Source organism: Protopterus annectens, chromosome 2.part0 (genome assembly GCF_019279795.1).
Source record: "Protopterus annectens isolate FY-2018-M chromosome 2.part0, PAN1.0, whole genome shotgun sequence".
Classification (NCBI taxonomy): Eukaryota; Metazoa; Chordata; order Ceratodontiformes; family Protopteridae; genus Protopterus; species Protopterus annectens.
This window is the reverse complement of record NC_056728.1, coordinates 59,793,667-59,814,038: the sequence shown is the minus strand read 5'-3', so window position 1 is coordinate 59,814,038 and position 20,372 is coordinate 59,793,667. Positions and strand designations below refer to the sequence as shown.

Genomic DNA, 20,372 nt, shown 5'->3' with positions numbered 1-20,372 from the left:
GCCTGGCATATTCTGGTTTAAACCCTGGAGGGTCTCAGCTTCCACAACAAGTTTTGAATGTTATTTTGGAGGCCAGAAGGCCTAGTACAAGGAAAGTTTACGCAGATAAATGGAGGAGATTTTTATTTTGGAGTACAGCAAAGGACTTTGATGTTTCTAAACCTAATTTAAGTGTGGCGCTTCAATACCTTACTGAGTTATTGGACAAAGGTTTGTCCTTCTCCTCTATAAAGGTTCATGCTGCAGCAATCTCTGCTCACTATGACTGTGACCCACCATTATTTTCTCAGCCGTTGTTTAAGCAATTCCTTAGAGGGGCAAAGAATATAAGACCCCCACGTAGAGCTCCTACTCCTGCTTGGGATCTCAATTTTGTGTTGGAGAAACTCACTCTACAACCTTTTGAGCCTGCAGCATCGGCAGAGTTGAAATATTTATCTTGGAAGACTGCTTTTTTGTTGGCCATTACCTCTGCGAGAAGGGTTTCTGAATTACAGGCCCTTATGGCAGTTGAGCCTTTCTTAATTTTCCACAAGGATAGGGTGTCTTTCGTACTAACCCTTCTTTTATGCCTAAAGTGGTTTCTAGTGTGGCTTTAAACCAAACTATTCATTTGCCTACTTTTATGCAAACCCCAAAATAAAGGGGAAAAGATTTTGCACACTTTGGATATTCACAGACAGTTGCGATATTATTTGAGCAGAACTAAAGGGTTCAGGCAGTCTCAGCAGTTGTTTGTTTCTTTTGCTTTGGGTTCTCAGGGCAAACCTGTTTCAAAACAAACTATTTCTAAGTGGATTGGTTTTGTATTGCTTTCTGTTATTCCCATCATGGTAAGGAGATTCCAGCTGGGATTAGGCCTCATTCTACTAGGGCTACTGCCACTTCTACAGCTTTTTTAAGGGGTGGCTACTAAAGATATTTTGGAAGCAGCTACTTGGAGTTCAGTGCATACTTTCTCTAAGCATTACCACCTTCCACTTTACTCTAAATCTAGGGCTGGATTTGCAACTGCAATTTTACAAGGCATGTTGGCAGCTCCTAATGCTTTATAGTTTTGCCATCCTCCCTTACCTCTGCTTTGGGATTCTACCCATATGTAAGGACTGCAGCAATGTGAGATGAAGAACATAGTACAGTTTTGTACCTACCATAAATGTAGATGTTCGAAGATCCACATTGCTGCAGTCCAATTTACCCTCCCTCCTTCCCCTCTGTTGTTGAAGGTGGTGGTGTGGTTTGTGTTGTACATTTTGTAAATATGGTTAGCGCACGGGTGGTTGGTTGGGTTTTGCTGGTTTTTGGCTTTGGCCTGTCTTGTTAGGGCCTTCTGACATCTGGGGCAAGAAAAGACTGAGGAAATGACGTCGGTCATGCTCTTTTGTACCCTGACGTTCTGATGTCAGTTTTAAGCGCCTTGACCGACGTCAGCCTAATACTTTGGTATTCGGGCCGACCGAGGACAGCGGACTACCCATATGTAAGGACTGCAGCAATGTGGATCTTCGAACATCTACATTTATGGTAGGTACAAAACTGTACTTTTGCTGCCATGTAAATGCACCTTCCATGTTGAGAGCTGTGAATTAGATGATTTCTACTAGTTTAGAATATAACATTACAGGAAAAGATAAACTAAAGACCTATGAGTAAAAGAAATTAAAACTGTAAATTCTGAAAATATTTCTTCTTCTCTTTACACAGCTTCTGAGTATGAGAAATGCAGATGGTGGATTTGCTACGTACGAAACAAAAAGGGGAGGGCGACTTTTAGAACTCCTTAATCCCTCAGAAGTATTTGGTAAGGACCAATATTTGTTCTACTCTTGCCACTGGAAGAATTGTACTCACCTTGCTCCTTGTCTCTGTGGAAGCAGTCCTGTGCCAAACTGTCAAGTAATGAGTTTAAATGTTTTAGATGAGTAATCTAAAGTCTTTAAATGTGTAAGCATAAAGTGGGTCTCTAATGGAAACAAAATTAGCTTCATGAAGTTTATTAATTGCTTGAATTTCTACTGTGTAGTCTTAAGTGTCAGAAAAGATATGAAACATTTTTGCTGTTTTTGCAACAATTTTGGATACAGAGTTAACATCACAACAGGCATAGTCATTTTGTTTTAATTGATTCCCATAAGTATGTACGTCTGTGAGATTGCAGAGCAGTGGAAGTACCAAAATCTATCATTTTCCCCCAAATTGTTTTACTTTGATTTTCTTGGGGTATTATACATTCTTGGATAGGGCCAGGAACCAAACTGTTGCATTGCTTTCTCTGATGCCAAAGGGGTTAACTGTACCTGAACTGTAGGCACTGAGAAGTAATATTTTGTATTTAAGACAAGATGTATAAGAGAAGATTTAATCTATAAGAGTTGCCAGACAAGGTTATTTTGTGATCATTTTTTTTATTTCTTTATTTTAAAGTTTGTGTACTTAGATTGTTTTTTTTTTTGTTGTTGTTGTTCTTTTTTCTCCAGTGTTCTCTTTCTTTAAGTTTGCTTCTCTTTGAGTTTTGGAAGGTCTTGGTTGGTGCTAGGAGACAAGTATTTGTGATGCATTCTTTGACTCCAAAGGGATTAACTGTATCTGAAATTTGGGAAGAAACAAGAAACATAATTGTTATTTAAGATAAGATGTACTGCACAGGGTTTAATTTGTGAAAGCTGCCAGGTAAGACTACTATATGAGTATTTCTGATTTTTCCTACTCTACCCACCATGTTCTTTTCTGTTGTGTTCTTAAAAGTAGTGGGTTTTGAGTTGCCCAACCCTTATGTGAATTTGAGCATCTGCCAGTTTTATCCCATCTGCTTGTACAAGTAAGCAGTAAAAAAATGTGATGCAAAAGCCCTCCTGTTAGACTGATTAAACTTTAGTTATCACCCTCCCATCTCTTCCTACCCATTAGGTGTGCACTGCAGTACCTACAACACTGACTCTCTATTCCATATTACTTTTAAAATCTGACATTGTTCCTGGTACTGTTCTACAAAGAGAATAAAAAAGGTCTTCCTAGGTTAAAGAAAAAATATAAATGAGTGTGTGTGTGTGTGTGTGTGTGTGTGTGTGTGTGTGTGTGTGTGTGTGTGTGTGTGTGTGTGTGCATGCGTGTGTGTGTGTGTCTAGTGTGGTGGCACGGAGTAAGTGAAGGGAGAAAGTGGGAGATGCAGTCATGAAAGGGATGACAAATAGGCGAAGGAAGCCGTTATGGAAGGAGAGTTACAGCTGATAAGTGATGAAAGGGGAAACAGCACCAGAGTTGGCTCAACAGGAATCAGCATAGTGTACAACAGTCAGATGACAGAGGAGGCAGACAGCAAAAGAGACTGAACAGTGCAGAACTCTTGTAGGAAGGGCATAGGAGGGATGTACTACAGGTGAAGTGCAGTAGGCATCGGCAGTAAGACTGAGAGTGGTGGAAATGGAGAGAGAGAGAAATATCACATTTAAGAGAGGCAATGGCATAAGGCAGGGAAAAAAAGAAGAGATCACAAATTATCCTTCTACACAAAGGAGGAAATTCAGTAGACATCACTAAATTTACAACTATAGCAATCTAATCTCCCCTCCAAAGTACTTGAAAACTGTATTCAAAAACAATTGCTAAATTGTCTCCTGCAGTTAGAACTCTTCTCCTCCACACAGTGTGGCTTTTCTCTCTCCCATAGTACTAACACTGCACTTCTAACCTTTACAGAAAATGTCAGTAAAGCTAGAGATAATGGCAAACTGGTCTCCTCACCTCTAGACTTGTCTAAAGCCTTTGACACAGTTTGTCACAGCAAACTTCAAGTGTCCTCACTATATCTATTTCAGCCAACACTTCCAGGGTTTACAAGCTACTTTTCCAATAGGTATCAGTCAGTAAAATGGCACTCCACCCTCTCTTCATACCTCCCAGTCACCACTGGTGTTCCAGAAGACTCTATCCTTGGTGTCCTCCTCATTAACATTATCACCAACACCCTCCACACATCCACACAACAGTCCTGCCTAATGCAGTATGCAGATGACTTCTTACTCCTGTGCACATCAGACAGCCTTGCACATCTCCAGAAAAATACTCAGGAATCTTTAACAGCCACTGAAACATGGCTTTGCAGAATTAACACCCCCAAAATACTACTTTTTCCCCAAATCCCCCTCTCACAAAAAAAAAAAATAAAATTTTTAAATCATCTCTCTTAGTAATACAACCAACGATGTTTCTTTTCATAGCAAATTATTAGGGTTGATAGTGGATGATAATCTTAAATTTGATGCACATATACTACATTACATTAAAAAATCATCAAAGGCTAGGAATGATTTACAGAGCCAAAAAATTCTCCCCAATGCACCTAAAATGAAACTTACCACTACTTACCTCCTCCCCTAACTACACTATGGTGCTGCATCCTTACTAACCTCACCGCCAGGCATCACAAAAAACAAAACTTGAGCAATGCTGTAATAAATAGCTAAATTTGCAGCAAATACTCTTTTTCAGGACCCACCACTGTAAAGCTCTAAGAAGCTTAAATTGGTTAGAATCCCATCAGCTAGCATATTTATTAGCTTCTTAGAACCTATAGCATTATCCAGCATCCACCTGCTTGTCTGGCACTAAATACCATTCCAATAATTATGTTAACACTTGCAGTCATTGGACTAGACACTCTAAATTGGCCATAGGTGTGAATGTGTGTGCTAGTGTGTAGAACTACCATGGCAGTGCTAGCGGTGTAAGCCTCTAGATGATTTTTTACTATTGAAGTGACACCCTGACCTCATGTGCAAAAATAGGAAAAGGAGGTTGTAAATGGCTAGATGAACTATGCTCCCACTTGGTCATTATAAACCAGTGACCAAAAATTCCCCTTTGTCCACAAACCTGGGTATCTTGAGGCAATGTTACAACTGCCTCATGTACACAGACAACCCTCTCCTCCTACCACAAAACACTAACATATGCGAGAGATGCAATCATACAGCCAAACTGGAAGCTAAGCTGTCTCCGCCGAAGACTGGAACAGACAGTCAAGAGGAGAAAGTTAACACTTGCACCGCACCTCCAGCCGCACACAGACATACTAAAACAGCACTGGCAAAAAATACACATAAATACACAAAATTATACTCGGAGGCTCTAAATAAAAACCTGCAAAAGCATCAGAGACCTCCAAAGTAGACACCCAAACAACCTGCACTTCCCGTCACAAAGCAGGCAACACATAAAACACAAAATCAGTGTGCCGCACAATCACAGCCCTTAAGGCGAAATAACATACCTAACACACTAGTAATAGGTAACTCTATAGTCAGGCACACTGACGTCCCACTCACTAGGCTGGATAAGCAGAAGGTTACAGTTAGCTGCCTGTCGGGAGCCAGAATCCGCCACATAACACAAGCACTCCGGTCACTCCAGAACAAGTACAAATATGACTCTGTCATTGTTCATGTTGGTGTGAATGACCTGAGAAGTACCTCCCTGGACTACATGAAAAGAGACAAGGAAGAGCTGTCTGATCATGCAGCCCAGGCTGGTATGACCCTGACCCTGAGTAACATCCTGCCCTCACCAAGAATGATACCTCAGTATAGAGAAAAATGATGAATTTCAACAATTAGCTAAGCTACTGGTGTCATTCAAAGGGGATCCAGTGTCTGTCAGCCTGGGACGACATAGCCGACAAGCCGTGTTGCTTCGCAAGAGACGGCTTGCACCTGTCACCCCTAGGCTTTCGAATACTGGCCAAGGCTCTTGCTGCCCCCATAGTGCCTTTTTTAGGCAAGGCTCAAAGGTCAAACCCACCTCCGTAAACAGCACAATTAATAAAAAACTGAGGGTTATGCTACTCAATGCCAGGAGTTTAAATCTCAAAATGCACACGCTTGAAGCACTCCTCAGTATGGAGAACATCGACATCTGTGCAGTAACTGAAACCTGGTTCAAGGCTCCATAGAGCACCCAAGCATTACCGGGCTACAACTCATACCACACGTTTCAGCCACAGAACACGGACCGAAACACAAAAGGAGGGGGTGTTTCCATATTCATCAAGGATACCTACACCTCCAGGTTAGTGGCGCAGCATGATACCTCTGAGATCATCCATGTGCAACTAACATCGGGCAAATCTGCAATGCACATTGTGGCCAACTACAGATCACCCTCCATGACCCAAGACCACCACTCCACCTTTCTGGAGACACTGGAAAACATGAAGGTCCTACTGAACACCCTGATATTGGGCAATTTCAATTACCCTACTATTCACTGGGAAAACTACTCAAGTGCAAATTCCCAGGCCCAGCGCTTCCTGGAATTCATCAACTTAAATGCACACTCCCCTACCAGAGGTGAAAACATATTGGACCTGGTCATCACCAACATGGGCGACAGGTGTTCCACACCAGAGGTCAACCCGTCACTGGTTAGATTAGACCATAAACTAATCACTCTGGATGTCCACACCCCACCACCACCCCCAACTAAGGAAACCACAGTAAAAAACTTTTCTAAAACAAACTTCACCTTACTTAAGACAGAGGTGGTAAGTTTCACAGCCCCCACGCTAAAGGATAACGCTGCCCAAGATGCAGAAACCTTTACAAATGCACTCTATGAGCACCTACAAGGATGCATGGATCGTGCCATCCCTAGCAAAACCAAGACTCACTCCTCTAAGAGAAGGAAACCAGTTTGGTGGACCCCTGCAATAAACAGGCTATACAGTAGAAGGAGGAAACTAGTTCAGAAAAAAAAGCAAATCCCAAGAAGGAAAGACATCCCTGATCAGTATCAGTAAGAAACTAAGGTCCCTCATGAAATCATCCCAGGCTAACTTCAAAAGAAAAATAACCAAGGATTCAAAAGATAACCACAAAGCCTTCTTTAGCTATGTTAAGAATCTAAGTGGCAAATCGCAGATATGCACTGAACTAGTGCAAAATAGCACAAAATATACTGAACCCACTGATATTGGCAACATCCTGGCAGATAGATTCAGTGCAAACTTCACCCCCCCCTCTCACCTCCAAAAGGGCCCACAACAATACCAGAAAAGTGTAGTGTCCCATGGGTGAAAACAGTCCTTTCAAAAGCCAAAAACACAGCGTCAGTGGGACCAGATGGTGTCCCAGGCTGCATCTTGCACGAACTACAGAACGAACTAACCCCCCACCTAAACACGCTGTTCAACCTCAGCCTCTCCACAGGCTATGTACCCATAGAATGGTGCACAGCAACGGTTATTCCTCTCCACAAAGGAGGGGTCACAATTGACCCTGGTAACTATCGCCCCATAAGCCTGACTAGCCTGGTCTGCAAGGCTGTGGAGTGCATCATCATGGAACTCATTAACAAAGACATTGGGAACCTCCAAACACTTGAACCGACCCAGTTTGGCTTTGTTAAGGGCAGATCATGCCTACTAAACCTGGTTGACTTCTTCGAGACAGTCACCAAGGCCATAGACGAGGGAAAGGTGGTTCACACAGCCTACCTTGACCTCACCAAGGCTTTCAACACGATTCCCCCTCGGGTATTACAGAAAAACTCACCAGCCCGAACATAAACCCCTACGTCACGAGATGGGTTGCCAACTAGCTTACAGACAGAACTCACACGGTAAGAATAGCAGGCTCCAGGTCCAACTCTAAACAGTCACAAGTGTTGTCCCGCAAGGCTCGGTCCTGGGACCCCCTACTGTTCGGCATATACTTCTCAGAAGTACAGGCAAACACAGGAGGACTATGGCCAACCAAGTTCGCTGTTGACTGCAAACTGGGAGCCATAATTGACTCTCCGGCTGACTCGGACATCCTCCAAAAGTGCCTTACTGAGACGGACACCTGGTGTCAAAGTCATGGCCTCAAGCTAAATGCCAAAAAATGCATAGTCATCCCATTTGGGAAAAACAAAACACCCACGAATTACCACATAGATGGCAGCCCCCTTTATACAGAAGAGGTAATAAAAGATCTGGGGACCCAGGTAGATAGTAATCTCTCCTTTGACAATCATATTGCCAAAGCAGTTAGGAAATCCTTCTATGTGGCTCATCTAATTACTAAAGGGTTCACATCTAGAAATAAAGAGGTTATAGTGCCCCTCTACTCGTCACTCATTAGATCCATCATAGAGCAAAATGCCCCATTTGGGATGTACCTCACAAGACACTTCCAACAGCTGGAAAGACCACAAAGGTACCTCACCAAGAGGATTACTGGCCTTAAACATATGTCCTATGCAGCCCAACTGAAAAAACTGTGGCTGTACTCAGTGTCATATCGCTTACTCAGAGGTGATTTCTGCCTGACTTACAAAGCCATGTCCAACTCAGAATTGATGGACTTGCTCCACCTAAAGAAATCCAAGTCACTACGAGCCACGTGCTCTAGTGAGCTAAACCTCGCCACAACAATAAATAGAACATGCTGGAGGGATAGATTCTTGTCACAGAGACTCCCCATGCTTTAGAACAAAATTCCAAATTACATCAGGCAGAGCCCCTCACTAACACTCTTCAAGAGAAACCTTGACGAGTGGATGGGTAACAGAAAATACACCCCTGGGATCACTTCATTGGCTCTGCTTGACAGAGGATCGGTTAATTAATCAATGGGGTGGCGAAAGCCGACACACTCTGGCTAGGCTTATAAATGCCCTTGGGCAGATAGCCTTAGTACCTGCCTATTAACCTATGAACCTATCAAATCTGCTAGGCATGATTTTTATTCACACAATGTTGCTAAAGCTTGCAGCTCCTTACCTGTAGCCATCAGGTCAGTCTCCTCCCTCCACTCCTTTAAAACCATTCTGAAAGTCTTACTAGCCATAATCTGGTTTTGTTCTTGCTTACTCCCAGGACAAACTATAGCCCTTAATGTGAACAAGTACCTATTCATATCTTACACGTCCTTACTCCCCCTTCTTCAAACACTTCCTTACTACAATGAGTTTGTTTCCCCTATTTCTTTATCTAAATATGCCATAACCCTGTTTTTTCTCTCACTTTGTATCACAGTTCTGTTTGTATTATAGTAACTTATCTTTAATTTCTTTAAACTGACTAAAATTTCTCTAAATATTAAATCATTGTCATACAACTTATATTTATTCTTAACTAATCTTTTCACATTATATCAATTTGGTGGAATTATTGAAACTGTAGATGTTTTTTGTATTTTTTTTGGAGATTGTAAAATTATTGTTCTTAAAATGATTTTGTAATACTTTGGAACTTTTCTCTACAGTTTTTTCCTCCGTTATTTTCCTCCGCTGAAAATGGGTACCTATCCAGTCAACTTTCCTGGTAGTCAAATGTCAATAAATAAATAAATAAAATAAAATAAAATGAATTTTTTTGTGACTGAAGACTCAGTGAAAAAGAAGAGCAGAAGTCTAGGTAAGTGAGATAGGAGAGGCCATATCTCACTGAAACTTGTCTTTGTCTTAGAGATTAGACTGAGTAAGCTTGGAAGGAGGAGAATAAAATGGTCACGGGGGGGGGGGAGTGAATATTGCTGTGGTGCATCTAGGGAGTGTTAGCTGTACCAGCAGCCTGCACACAGATGGAATAGAGGATTAGAGAGTATAATTTTTTTCATGTTCTTTTTATCTCCACATATGTTGATCATCAGGCTTCCCCAAATGGACTGAAACTCATTTGTTCCACAGTGCTGGGGACTCTCCAGCTGTTCAGAGGGGCTGCCATTTAGGCAGCCATGAAGGGTTTGCTTATGCCCTTGTTAGCATTCTGGCTGTGAGGACATATGTATGGCCTAATTCTATAGCTTGGAAAAGGTAGGAGCTATCCAGATCACTGCAGTGGCCCAGAGTACCCTCCCCTTATGAGTGTATGCTTCTCTGTAGTTGCTAATGATGGCTATCACCAGAATGTGTCTTGGTGGGCTTAAGGTCTGGCCCTGGAATGCTTACACAATGTCACCTTGCATTGAAGGATTGTGTCACTGTGTGTCCTGCTTCATCTTTCCCTCCCTTACCAGGATGGGCATGACCAACCTACCCTGCCACCTGAGCCAGTGATCAATTGAAGGTTGCCTGAAACTGTACTCCTTCCATGCTACCAGAGTTGTCTAGGATTAGGATTAGGGAGTATACCACCTGACTGCAGTATTGGACAAAGGAGAAAAACTTAGAAGTAGTAGCAGGATTGAGGAAGTCCTCACAGAGAGATCAGTTCTGTGTAAGGGACCAGCTGGATTGTATCTTAGGAGGGACAGCTGTGCTTAGTACTAGGTTGGAAAGGTATACATCAGTGATTGCACCTTTAAACTAAAGTTAAAAGGGGGAAGATGGATGACAGAAACAGAAGAGGGTGTAAGTATTTAGACAGAGAGAAGGTAAAAAGAGATGCAGAACATAGCAAAGGAGCAGAACATAACAAAGGAACAGAACAAGCAAAGGACTCATACCATGGCTGAGTAATCTTACTTTGGGTTGGAAGATAGGAGAGCTGTAAGGAGTGATGCAGAAGGGAGGATGGATATCGAACAGTAGCTGACTGATGTCTTAAATCATGAAGGTTCAGCCATCTAGTGCTGGACTGCATCAAAAAAGATGAAAATTTGGATGTGGTCCTAACTATTGCAGAAGATGTAATGGAGTTCTAGGTTAAGGCACTGTTAGCCAGCAGCAATCATTCCACAATATAGTTTAGTATAGTATAGTTTATAGTGAGAGAAGGGTAAAAATAAAAGGGGAAAGACAGTGGTCTGGGATTTTAGAAGAGTGGATGTGCTAGGGTAGGGAGTTTATCAAGGATGAAATGGGAAATTGGGAGTAAACTAAAAGAGTAAATAATCTAAGGGAATGTGTATGTATTACTCAGGCCTGTGGACAAGGGTTTGAGGAATAGTCCTAAAGAGAATAAGGTTGATGTGGCTACATGTGAATCTGAGGATAGCAACTGGGAAAAAACATAGTCTACATTGGATATGATAAAGAATGAGTTACAGCACAAGGAGAGTAGCAAAAAGGAAACAAAGATGGTAAGGGCATCAAAGGCTGAAATCAAAAGGGGAGTTATCAGAAGTAACCAATAAAGGGAAGAAATGTTTTTTTGGGTAGAGAGGAATGGAGATAAGAAGAGAACAGGCAGCAATCAGTGTTAGGTGGGAAATTAGGCTGTAGCACGCACTTCAGCATGAGTAACCTTAATTTTAGTTTATAAAACAGTCCAATACAAACCTGTTAGCAGCTGAAGGTGTTCCATGAAAGAAAAGACAATGCAGTGAATAAATCACGAACAAACCACCATGGACATCCAAAAACTCTTGAAATCCTTTATTAAAATGAACTCGATAAAAAGGAAATATTTGTAGCAAAATCCTTGTAGAAACATATATAAAAACACAAAAAAACACAAAAAGGTGCACCATTCAGGATGGATGTGTTGGGAAAGAAATGAGCATGTGAATATGACAAAGAGAGGCTTTCAGGATGAATATTTAACAGAATATCAGAGACAAAACAAAACAGGAGTAATTAGGGTAATTGTTAGAATGGCTCCAGTAGTGATAGAAGAGGGAAAAAGACAATGATGGTAGATTTGTGGTAGTAAAAAGCTATTGGCAAAGGAGGAGGATTACGCTTGTATTTATATTCCACCAAAAACTGCTATTATGTAGGTTAAGAAAATTTGAAGAGAAATAATCAGATTTCATCAGGGAATATTACAGATGGGGATTACAATTTGATTTGTAATAGTGAGGATGCATCAGAGGGGCCTAGAAAGGAAAATACAATAGAAGAGTATAGAATTCTGAAGAAATTTATGAAAATATTTGGCATGAAGATGTGAATTTAGTAGTAGAAACTAGGACAGAATTTACATATTATCCCCCTTGGTACAATAGCTGCGCTAAGCTAGGTTTAAATTATATTTTACAGGAGCATGTGCATTTAATTGAAAGCTTTGACACATCTCCATTAACTGTTTTAGGTCATATACTAATAAAAACTAAGATAAAGTGCAAGGTAATGAAGTAAAAATGAGGCGCTGGTCATTTCCCACGTACCTGGTAAAAAGATTTTAAGGAATGAGTAGTCGAAATTATTCAAGAGTTATTAAGAAAGATAGAAGTTATAGCTAGTGAGTGAGATAAAATGAAAATAGAGTTTAAAACAGGGTAGAAATAGAGAAGGAGATACGGTTAAGAAGTAGTAGGCATTACTTAGATGGGCTGACAAAGGTTAAGTATTGCAGAATAAATGGAATCTCACAGAACAAGAACAAATGCAGAGTGCTAAAGAGAAAATAAGGGGGTATCTAGAATGATATGCTTGAGTTTAGAAAGATTGCTATTAAGCAACTCTTTTTAATAATAACTCTGGAGCATAAAAACTTTTAGCACAACTACTTAGGCAGCAGAAAGTAGAAAGGTTTGCTTCCATACTTGGGGTTTCTTAACAAGAAAAAATAACCAGAAAACCTATAAAGATTTTAGAGATATTTTGAAAATTTTGTGAAAATTTGAATGAAGTAGAGAAATATGGAAATCAAGAAAGAGCAGAAATGGAAATGTTATGAAAGACTTAATTCAGTCAAGGGTAGAGATACATGAGGATCAACAACTAACAGTTAAGATAGGAGTGGATAAGATAAAAATGGTGATGTATAATCAGTCTTCCGGAAGGTCTCCAGGAAGATTTTATTCCTGTGGAAGTGTGGATGTTAGCAGGGAAGAAAGTGATAAAGATCTGGAAGGTTTTGTTTTAACAGTATTTTTAAAGGAGGGGAGTGCCAACATCTTGGAAGTGAGCTGTGGTGGCTGCATACCTTAGCAGGGTAGAGAACCTTCCGACCCAACTTCATACAGACCCTTTTCAAACCAAAATTATGACATGTTTATACCTATACTATCTAAAAAAAAATGGCAAAGTTGTCAAAATTCATAGATATGGATCATTGTGTTTTTGTGGAGGGGAGGGCAAACATTTGACGTTTTGAGATAGTTTTAATTCTTTTCAGGATATAAAATTAAAGAAGAGAAGACAAAGGCTATAGCTGTAAATTACTTACCCATACACATATTGGTTCAGCAATACCCGTATTTATGGGAATGCAATAAGATGAAGTATGTAGGAGGATAGATTTAAAAGGCTTCTGGTATGACTGCCAAGGATATGTGGGAAGAGACTAAACAAAAGGTAATACAGAAATTGAGAAACTGGAAGCTCTTGTTTATAGATGTTGATAATAAGATACAGGCACTGAAAATGTTTTAAGTCCCTTTAATTTTTTTCTACAGGCCAGGCATATCTGTACAAACCAGAGGAGACTGCTACCAGTACTGTTAGCCAACAGGGCGCTGGTGGAAATTGGGCTACTGTTGGCTAAAGGAGGAGAAGAGGCAGAAGGCATGGCTGAAGGCAGAAAGAGAGGAGAAAGGCTAGGACTGTGGTAGTGAGGGTCGGAACTTTGAATGTTGGCAGTATGACTGGTATAGGGAGAGAGCTAGCTGATATGATGGACAGAAGGAAGGTTGGTATATTGTGTGTGCAAGAGACCAGATGGAAGGGGGAGTAAGGTTAGGTGTATCGGAGGTGGGTTCAAATTGTTTTATCATGGTGTGGATGGGAGGAGAAATGGTGTAGGAGTTATTCTGAAGGAACAGTAGGCTAAGAGTGTCTTGGAGGTGAAAAGAGTGTCGGATAGAGTGATGTTTATGAAGCTGGAAATTGATGGTGTAATGATGAATGTTGTTAGTGCATATGCTCCACAAGTTGGGTGTGCAATGGATGAGAAAGAAAAATTTTGGAGTGAATTGGATGAAGTGGTGATGACTGTACCCAAGGGTGAGAGACTGGTGATTGGAGCAGATTTCAATGGGCATGTTGGTGAAGGGAGCAGAGGGGATGAGGAAGTGATGGGTAGGTATGGTGTTAAACAAAGGAATGCAGAAGGTCAGATGGTAGTGGATTTTGCGAAAAGGATGGACATGGCTGTGGTGAATACGTATTTTAACAAGAGGGAGGAGCATAGGGTGACATACAAGAAGATGCACACAGGTGGATTATATCTTATGTAGGAGGGCCAGTTTGAAGGAGATTGGAGACTGTAAAGTGGTGACCAGAGAAAGTGTAGTTAGGCAGCATAGGATGGTGGTTTGTAGGATGACGGTGATCAAGAAGAGGAGGAGGAGTGTGAGGGCAGCACCAAGGATCAAATGGTGGAAATTGAAAAAGGGTAATTGTGAGGTGGAGTTCAGGGATGAGTTAAGACAGGCACTGGGTGGCAGTGAAGAGTTACCAAATAGCTGGGTAACTACAGCAGAGCTAGTAAGGGAGATGGTTAGAAATGTGCTTGGTATCACATCTGGACAGAGGAAGAACGGCAAGGAGACATGGTGGTGGAATGAGGAAGTACAGGAGAATATACAGACAGTGGTTGGCAAAGAAGAAGTGGGATTGTCAGAGAGATGAAGAAAGTAGACAGGAGTATGAGGAGATGAGGTGCATGGCAAAGAGAGAGGTGGCGAAGGCTAAGGATAAGGCATATGAAGAGTTGTATGAAAGGTTGGACACTAAGGAGGGAGAAAAGGACCTGTACCGATGGGCTAGACAGTGGGTCCGAGCTAGGAGAGATGTGTAGCAGGTACAGGTGATAAAGGATAATGAGGGAAACATACTCACAAGCGAGGAGAGTGTGTTGAGGAGATGGAAAGAGTACTTTGAGGGGTTGATGAATGAAGAGAATGAGCGGAAGAGAAGGTTGGATGATGTAGGGATAGTGAATCATGAAGTACAATGGATTAGCAAGGAGGAAGTAAGGATAGCTATGAAGAGAATGAAGAATGGAAAGGCTGGCCCAGATGACATACCTGTGGAAGCATGGATGTGTTTTGGTGAAGTGGCAGTGGAGTTTTTAACCAGATTGTTTAATGAAATCTTGGAAAGTGAGAGGATGCCTGAGGAATGGAGAAAAAGTGTTTTGCTACCGATTTTTAAGAATAAGGGTGATGTGCAGAGCTGTAGTAACTACAGAGGGATTAAATTGATCAGTCACAGCATGAAGTTATGGGAAAGAGTAGTGGAAGCTAGGTTAAGAAGGGACGTGATGATTAGTGATCAGCCGTATGGTTTCATGCCAGGAAAGAGCACTACAGATGTGATGTTTGCTCTGAGAGTGTTGATGGAGAAGTACAGAGAATGTCAGAAGGAGTTGCATTGTGTTTTTGTAGACTTAGAGAAAGCATATGACAGGGTGCCTAGAGAGGAGTTGTGGTATTGTATGAGGAAGTCAGGAGTGCTAGAGAAGTATGTAAGAGTGGTACAGGATATGTACGAGGGAAGTGTGACAACGGTGAGTTCTGCGGTGGGAGTAACGGATGCGTTTAAGGTGGAGGTGGGGTTACATCAAGGATCAGCTCTGAGCCCTTTCTTATTTGCAGTGGTGATGGACAGGTTGACAGACGAGATCAGACAGGAGTCCCCGTGGACTATGGTGTTTGCAGATGACATTGTGATTGTGATCTGTAGTGAAAGTAGGTAACAGGTGGAGGAGACCCTGGAGAGATGGAGATATGCTCTAGAGAGAAGACGAATGAAGGTCAGCAGGACTAAGACATACTATATGTGTGTGAATGAGAGGGAGGATAGAGGAATGGTGAGGATGCAAGGAGTAGAGGTGGCAAAGGTGGATGAGTTTAAATACTTGGGGTCAATAGTTCAGAGTAACGATGCATGTGGAGGAGAGGTGAAGAAGAGAGTACAGGCAGGATGGAGTGGGTGGAGAAGAGTGTCAGGAGTGATTTGTGACAGACGAGTACCTGTAAGAGTGAAAGGGAAGGTCTGCAAGAGGGTAGTGAGACCAGCTATGTTATATGGGTTGGAGACAATGGCATTGACAAAAGGCAGGAGTTTGAGCTGGATGTGGTAGAGTTAAAGATGCTAAGATTTGCACTGGGTGTGACGAGGGTGGACAGGATTAGGAATAAGTATATTAGAGGGTCAGCCCAGGTTGGAAGGTTTGGAGAAAAAGCCAGAGAGGCAAGGTTACGTTGGTTTGGACGTGCTGAGGAGGGATGCTCAGTATATTGAGAAAAAGATGCTAAGGATAAAGCTACCAGGTAACAGTAAAAGAGGAAGGCCTAAGATAAAGTTTATGGATGTGGTGAGAGAGGACATGCAGGTGGTTGGTGTGACAGAGCAAGATGCAGAGGACAGGAAGAAATGGAAACAGATGATCTTCTGCGGTGACCCCTAACGGGAACAGCCGAAAGAAGATGATGAATTATTGAAGAGTTGAATTAATTTTTTCTGGGAGGGGAAGAGGGCAGGAGTAAAATGGGATAAGCTGATCCTTTCAATAGCACAAGATGGCTTAAGATTATTTGATTTGAATAGGTACTTTAGAGCTACATAGGTAAGGCTCATGTATGTTTATATATATATATATATATATATATATATATATATATATATATATATATATATATATATATATATATATATATCAAGCAGAAGGTTATAATTCAAAATAGATAGGAATGAATGTGATGAAGCCAGGGGAAGTTCAAGGAAAAGAGACTGGGATTTTGGATACAGATCCTTAAAGAGAATAATGGCAACCATACAGAATATTCTATTCATAAAGCAGCAGAAAGTATTCTAAGAAATAGGTCAATACAAGAAAGGAAAAAGGAGATTAAACCATTAAGGATGACTGAAAGCAGGGCTACAGAGAATAGGCAAGAGGGGTCTGGAATTTACTATAGAAAACTGGCAAAGAAGCAAGGTATTTGGGAGCAAATAATTATAGAGTGAAAGGTAATAGAGTGGAATGCAGCCAAGAAGATGTTTGGACTGCTGGCTAGAGACTGCTTTTCCTACCATGAATTGATACCAGAATATAGGCAAAGAGAAATGGATAGAGGAATCTTAAGTAAAAGACCTGCTCTTGTGGGGTTTTTAGTTGAGTCTGTGACAGAACTTCTCTTAAAAAGGGATAATTAGTAGAATCAGTCAGAGGAGGTTAGAAAAGACCAGGAAGAGACTGGCAAACTAATTTCCAGGAAAACAATGGGAGGGCATATGTACGGCCCCAGAGTATGGAACAAAGTCTTCGAAGGTTTATGATTTTTGCCTTGGAAATGTTTGCATGGGTATTTTTGTACACCAAGCAGTCTTCAAAGTTTTTCCACAGGTAGATAGAAAATGTTGGTGGTGTGATGAGGATGAAAAAGGTAGCTGTAAATTTCTTTTAAGGGGGCATATTTTAAAAATTCCATACAGATGACTGTCAGAAATATTGGATGAGCAAATGATTGTAACTAAGAATATGATTTTTATTTTCTGGGACGCAAAATCTGAATTTCCTAGGCATAGTTAGGTCTTGTTAAGTTTAATTATGTTGTCTGCCAAAAAAAGCAATTACCAGAAAATGGAAATTGAAGTCTAAACCAACTGTATTTGAAGTTTTGAATATTGTAAAATAGGTAAAAGAACTCGAAGAGGGATCTTTAAAAAAGGGAATGAGCAAATTACATAAAAAATAAACAATACATGCAGATTAGTTATTAGGAGGGCAAGTGATGTTTAAGGGAGGGCAGCATTTATTAATTTGCTTGAGATTATTTTTCTTGGTGTCTGCATTTTGTTTTCTGTCTTACTGATAGTTAACAAAACTGTAGTGCTGTTATTTGCTTGATATTTCTGGTCACTGTCTAGATCCTGTTCTTCTGGTTTCATAGCAGGGGTTGTTTACATTCTTTTGAAGCCAGCCTATCCAAGGTGTGACCACAGATTTTTGTATTATCTGATTCCCTGAGGCTCTTAAGTTTTCCTTTATACTACTATGTAAGAAGTTACAATTCTGTGAGCCAGTATCAGTATCTTAGCTGCTCTATCTGTGCTTTTCTCTGCCTTTTTATGTGAGGTTTCTGTGTTCTAGTCAGGTAGCATAGTCTGGATAGAGGCCTCCCGATATCCAGGCCTGGTTGTTTTGTTTGTTGAGTTTCCAGTATTTCTGGCAGCTAGTTTCACTGTGTGTAAGGTATTAACTGGAAATTTTCTCCATTTGTTAAACATCTGTTTGTTTGTTCTGATTTCTTGCCAAGGAGTGTCTGTCATTTAGTGGCTCACTGCAGTTTGTCTCCCGTGATAAACATTTCTGTAGTGTTTTCTGCCTAAATAGTGTATCTAGTAGCTGTAATAGTTTCCCACCCCCTCTCCTTATTGGTGTCTTGTTATTATACTTGGTGGCTTTGCAGTTGCCTGCCCCTACTTTAAATTTGATCTGGGACACTCCTCCCAGTCTAGTGTCATTAGCTCATTCTACCTAATACAGAGAGAACATTTGAGAAGGCCCAACCCACTTAGGTTCTTAACCTTGAATTATCTTCTGTTTCTCCTTTCTCCCTTTCCACTTTACTAACAAAAAAAAAAACATTGCTAGAATCTCCTTGTGTTCCGAGTGTGCTTCTTAGCTGATAAGTATAATTTTTGGCATTTTTTTAACTGTTCAGAGTTGAATAAAATAATTGAATTTAGTTCAAAATGCAGTTTGAATAAACTGCATTTGCTTTAATATTGCTACCCAGTCAAGTGTGCTAGCTTGCACTGCACTTGAATTGTTTTTAGTGCTGTTTTAGCTGCTTTTCTGTAAAAAAAAAATCTAAGCTTGTTTCCTGCCTTTCCTGTAACTAGTCTATTCCAGATACAGATTTGTTGTATCCAGGACTATTTGTAAGCTTCTGATCCCTGCAAGCCTTTCTGTGTTGGAGGGAAGCCTTCTGGCTTATCAGTGGGAGTGGTAAGCACTAGGTAGCCTATCTACCACAACACAAGTGGTTTCTGGCCCAGAAATTGTAGTTTATTGGCTGTTTGGGCAGTTTTTCCATCTCTTTCAACTTTCTAGTTTAAAAGCCAGTGTTTGGGCTTGTTTCCTGCCTTTCATGTAACTAGTTTAGTCCAGCTACATATTTGCTATATCCAGGACTGTTTGTAAGCTTCTGAGCAGTGCCAAAGTCTGCTCTTCAGTTTTTTCTTAGATTTACCAGTTCTCTCCTCTCCTGCACTTTTGCTAGCTTATTAGTCTAGAACTTTACCAGACTTCTTGTAGCAATTATTGTAGCACACAAAAGTGTTACCAGCACTAAATGTTCTACAAGGAAACAGCTCCAGTACTTATTATTAATGATCACCCCTCCAGGCATGTCTAAAGGTCAGTTCCCTGTGCTTTCTCCTATTAACCTGGGGAACTTGGGCATCCTGAGGCAATGAAGCAACTGTCTCATGTGCAATGACAACCCTCTCTTCTTACCTCCCAATACTCAGACTTGCAAGGGATGCACTTGTATATCCAAATTGGAAGCCACGCATTCTCCAACCAAGACTGGAATAGCTGGTCAAGAGGAGAAGGTCAGCACTTGCACCACACCACATGGAATACATAGCCCTCCAGAACACACACCAGCACTGCTGTCACATAAAAACACAAACCACACACCCACCTTCGCGGAGGCTCACTATAAAAATCTATGCAAACAGCAGAATCCTCCAAGGCATGAACAAACTCGAACACCAAAACACAACACTAATCACGAGACACGTAACTCTCCTAAACAGTGTACCACTCAACCATAGCCCCTAAGGCAAAACAGCATGCCCATCACACTAGTCATAGGTGACTCAATAATGAGGCACACTGATGTCCCACTCACTAGGTTGAATAAGGAGAAAGTAACAGTCAGCTGCCTGTCAGGTGCCAGGATCCACCACGTAACGCACGCAGTCAGGTCCCTCAACAACAGATACAAATATGACTCTGTCATTGTACATGTGGGTGTGAATGACCTGAGACGTACCTCCCTGGACTACATGAAAAGAAACATGGAGGAGCTCTCGGATTTTGTAGCCCAAGTGGGTATGACCCTAGCCCTGAGCAGCATCCTACCATCACCCAGAAAGATACCACAGTACAAGCAGAAAATGATTGATTTCAACAATTGGCTAAATTTCTACTGTCATTCTAAGGGGATCCAGTATCTGTCTGACTGGGATGACATGATTGACAGACCTCGATGCTTTGCCAGAGATGGCCTGCATCTGTCACCGCTGGGCTTCCGGAAACTGGCCAAGGCACTTGCCACCCCTATAGTGCCTTTTTTAGGTGGTGCTCCAAAGACCAAATTTCCATCATAACAGCTACAAACAAATGCAATCTGAGGGTCATGCTGCTCAATGCTAGATGTCTAAATCTCAAAATTCACTCACTCGAAGCACTCCTTAAAATGGAGAACATCGAGATTTGTGATGTAACAGAGATCTGGTTCAAAGCAGCAAAAAACACCTCTGCACTACCAGGCTATAACTCATTCCACACCTTTCGGCTCCAGAACTTGGACCAAAGTGCCAAA

The 20,372-nt window shown here is 41.2% G+C and overlaps 1 protein-coding gene across 3 annotated transcripts in view; it reads left to right on the top strand.

Moving 5' to 3' along the window:
* The window catches only part of LSS (lanosterol synthase), a 787,682-nt gene that overhangs the window by 453,452 nt on the left and 313,858 nt on the right, over positions 1-20,372 (top strand). For all 3 annotated transcript variants that reach the window (XM_044060550.1, XM_044060549.1, XM_044060551.1), the window contains one exon: positions 1,705-1,801. In XM_044060550.1, coding sequence (XP_043916485.1) covers positions 1,705-1,801 — 97 coding nt within the window. The remainder of the gene's footprint in view (positions 1-1,704; positions 1,802-20,372) is intronic.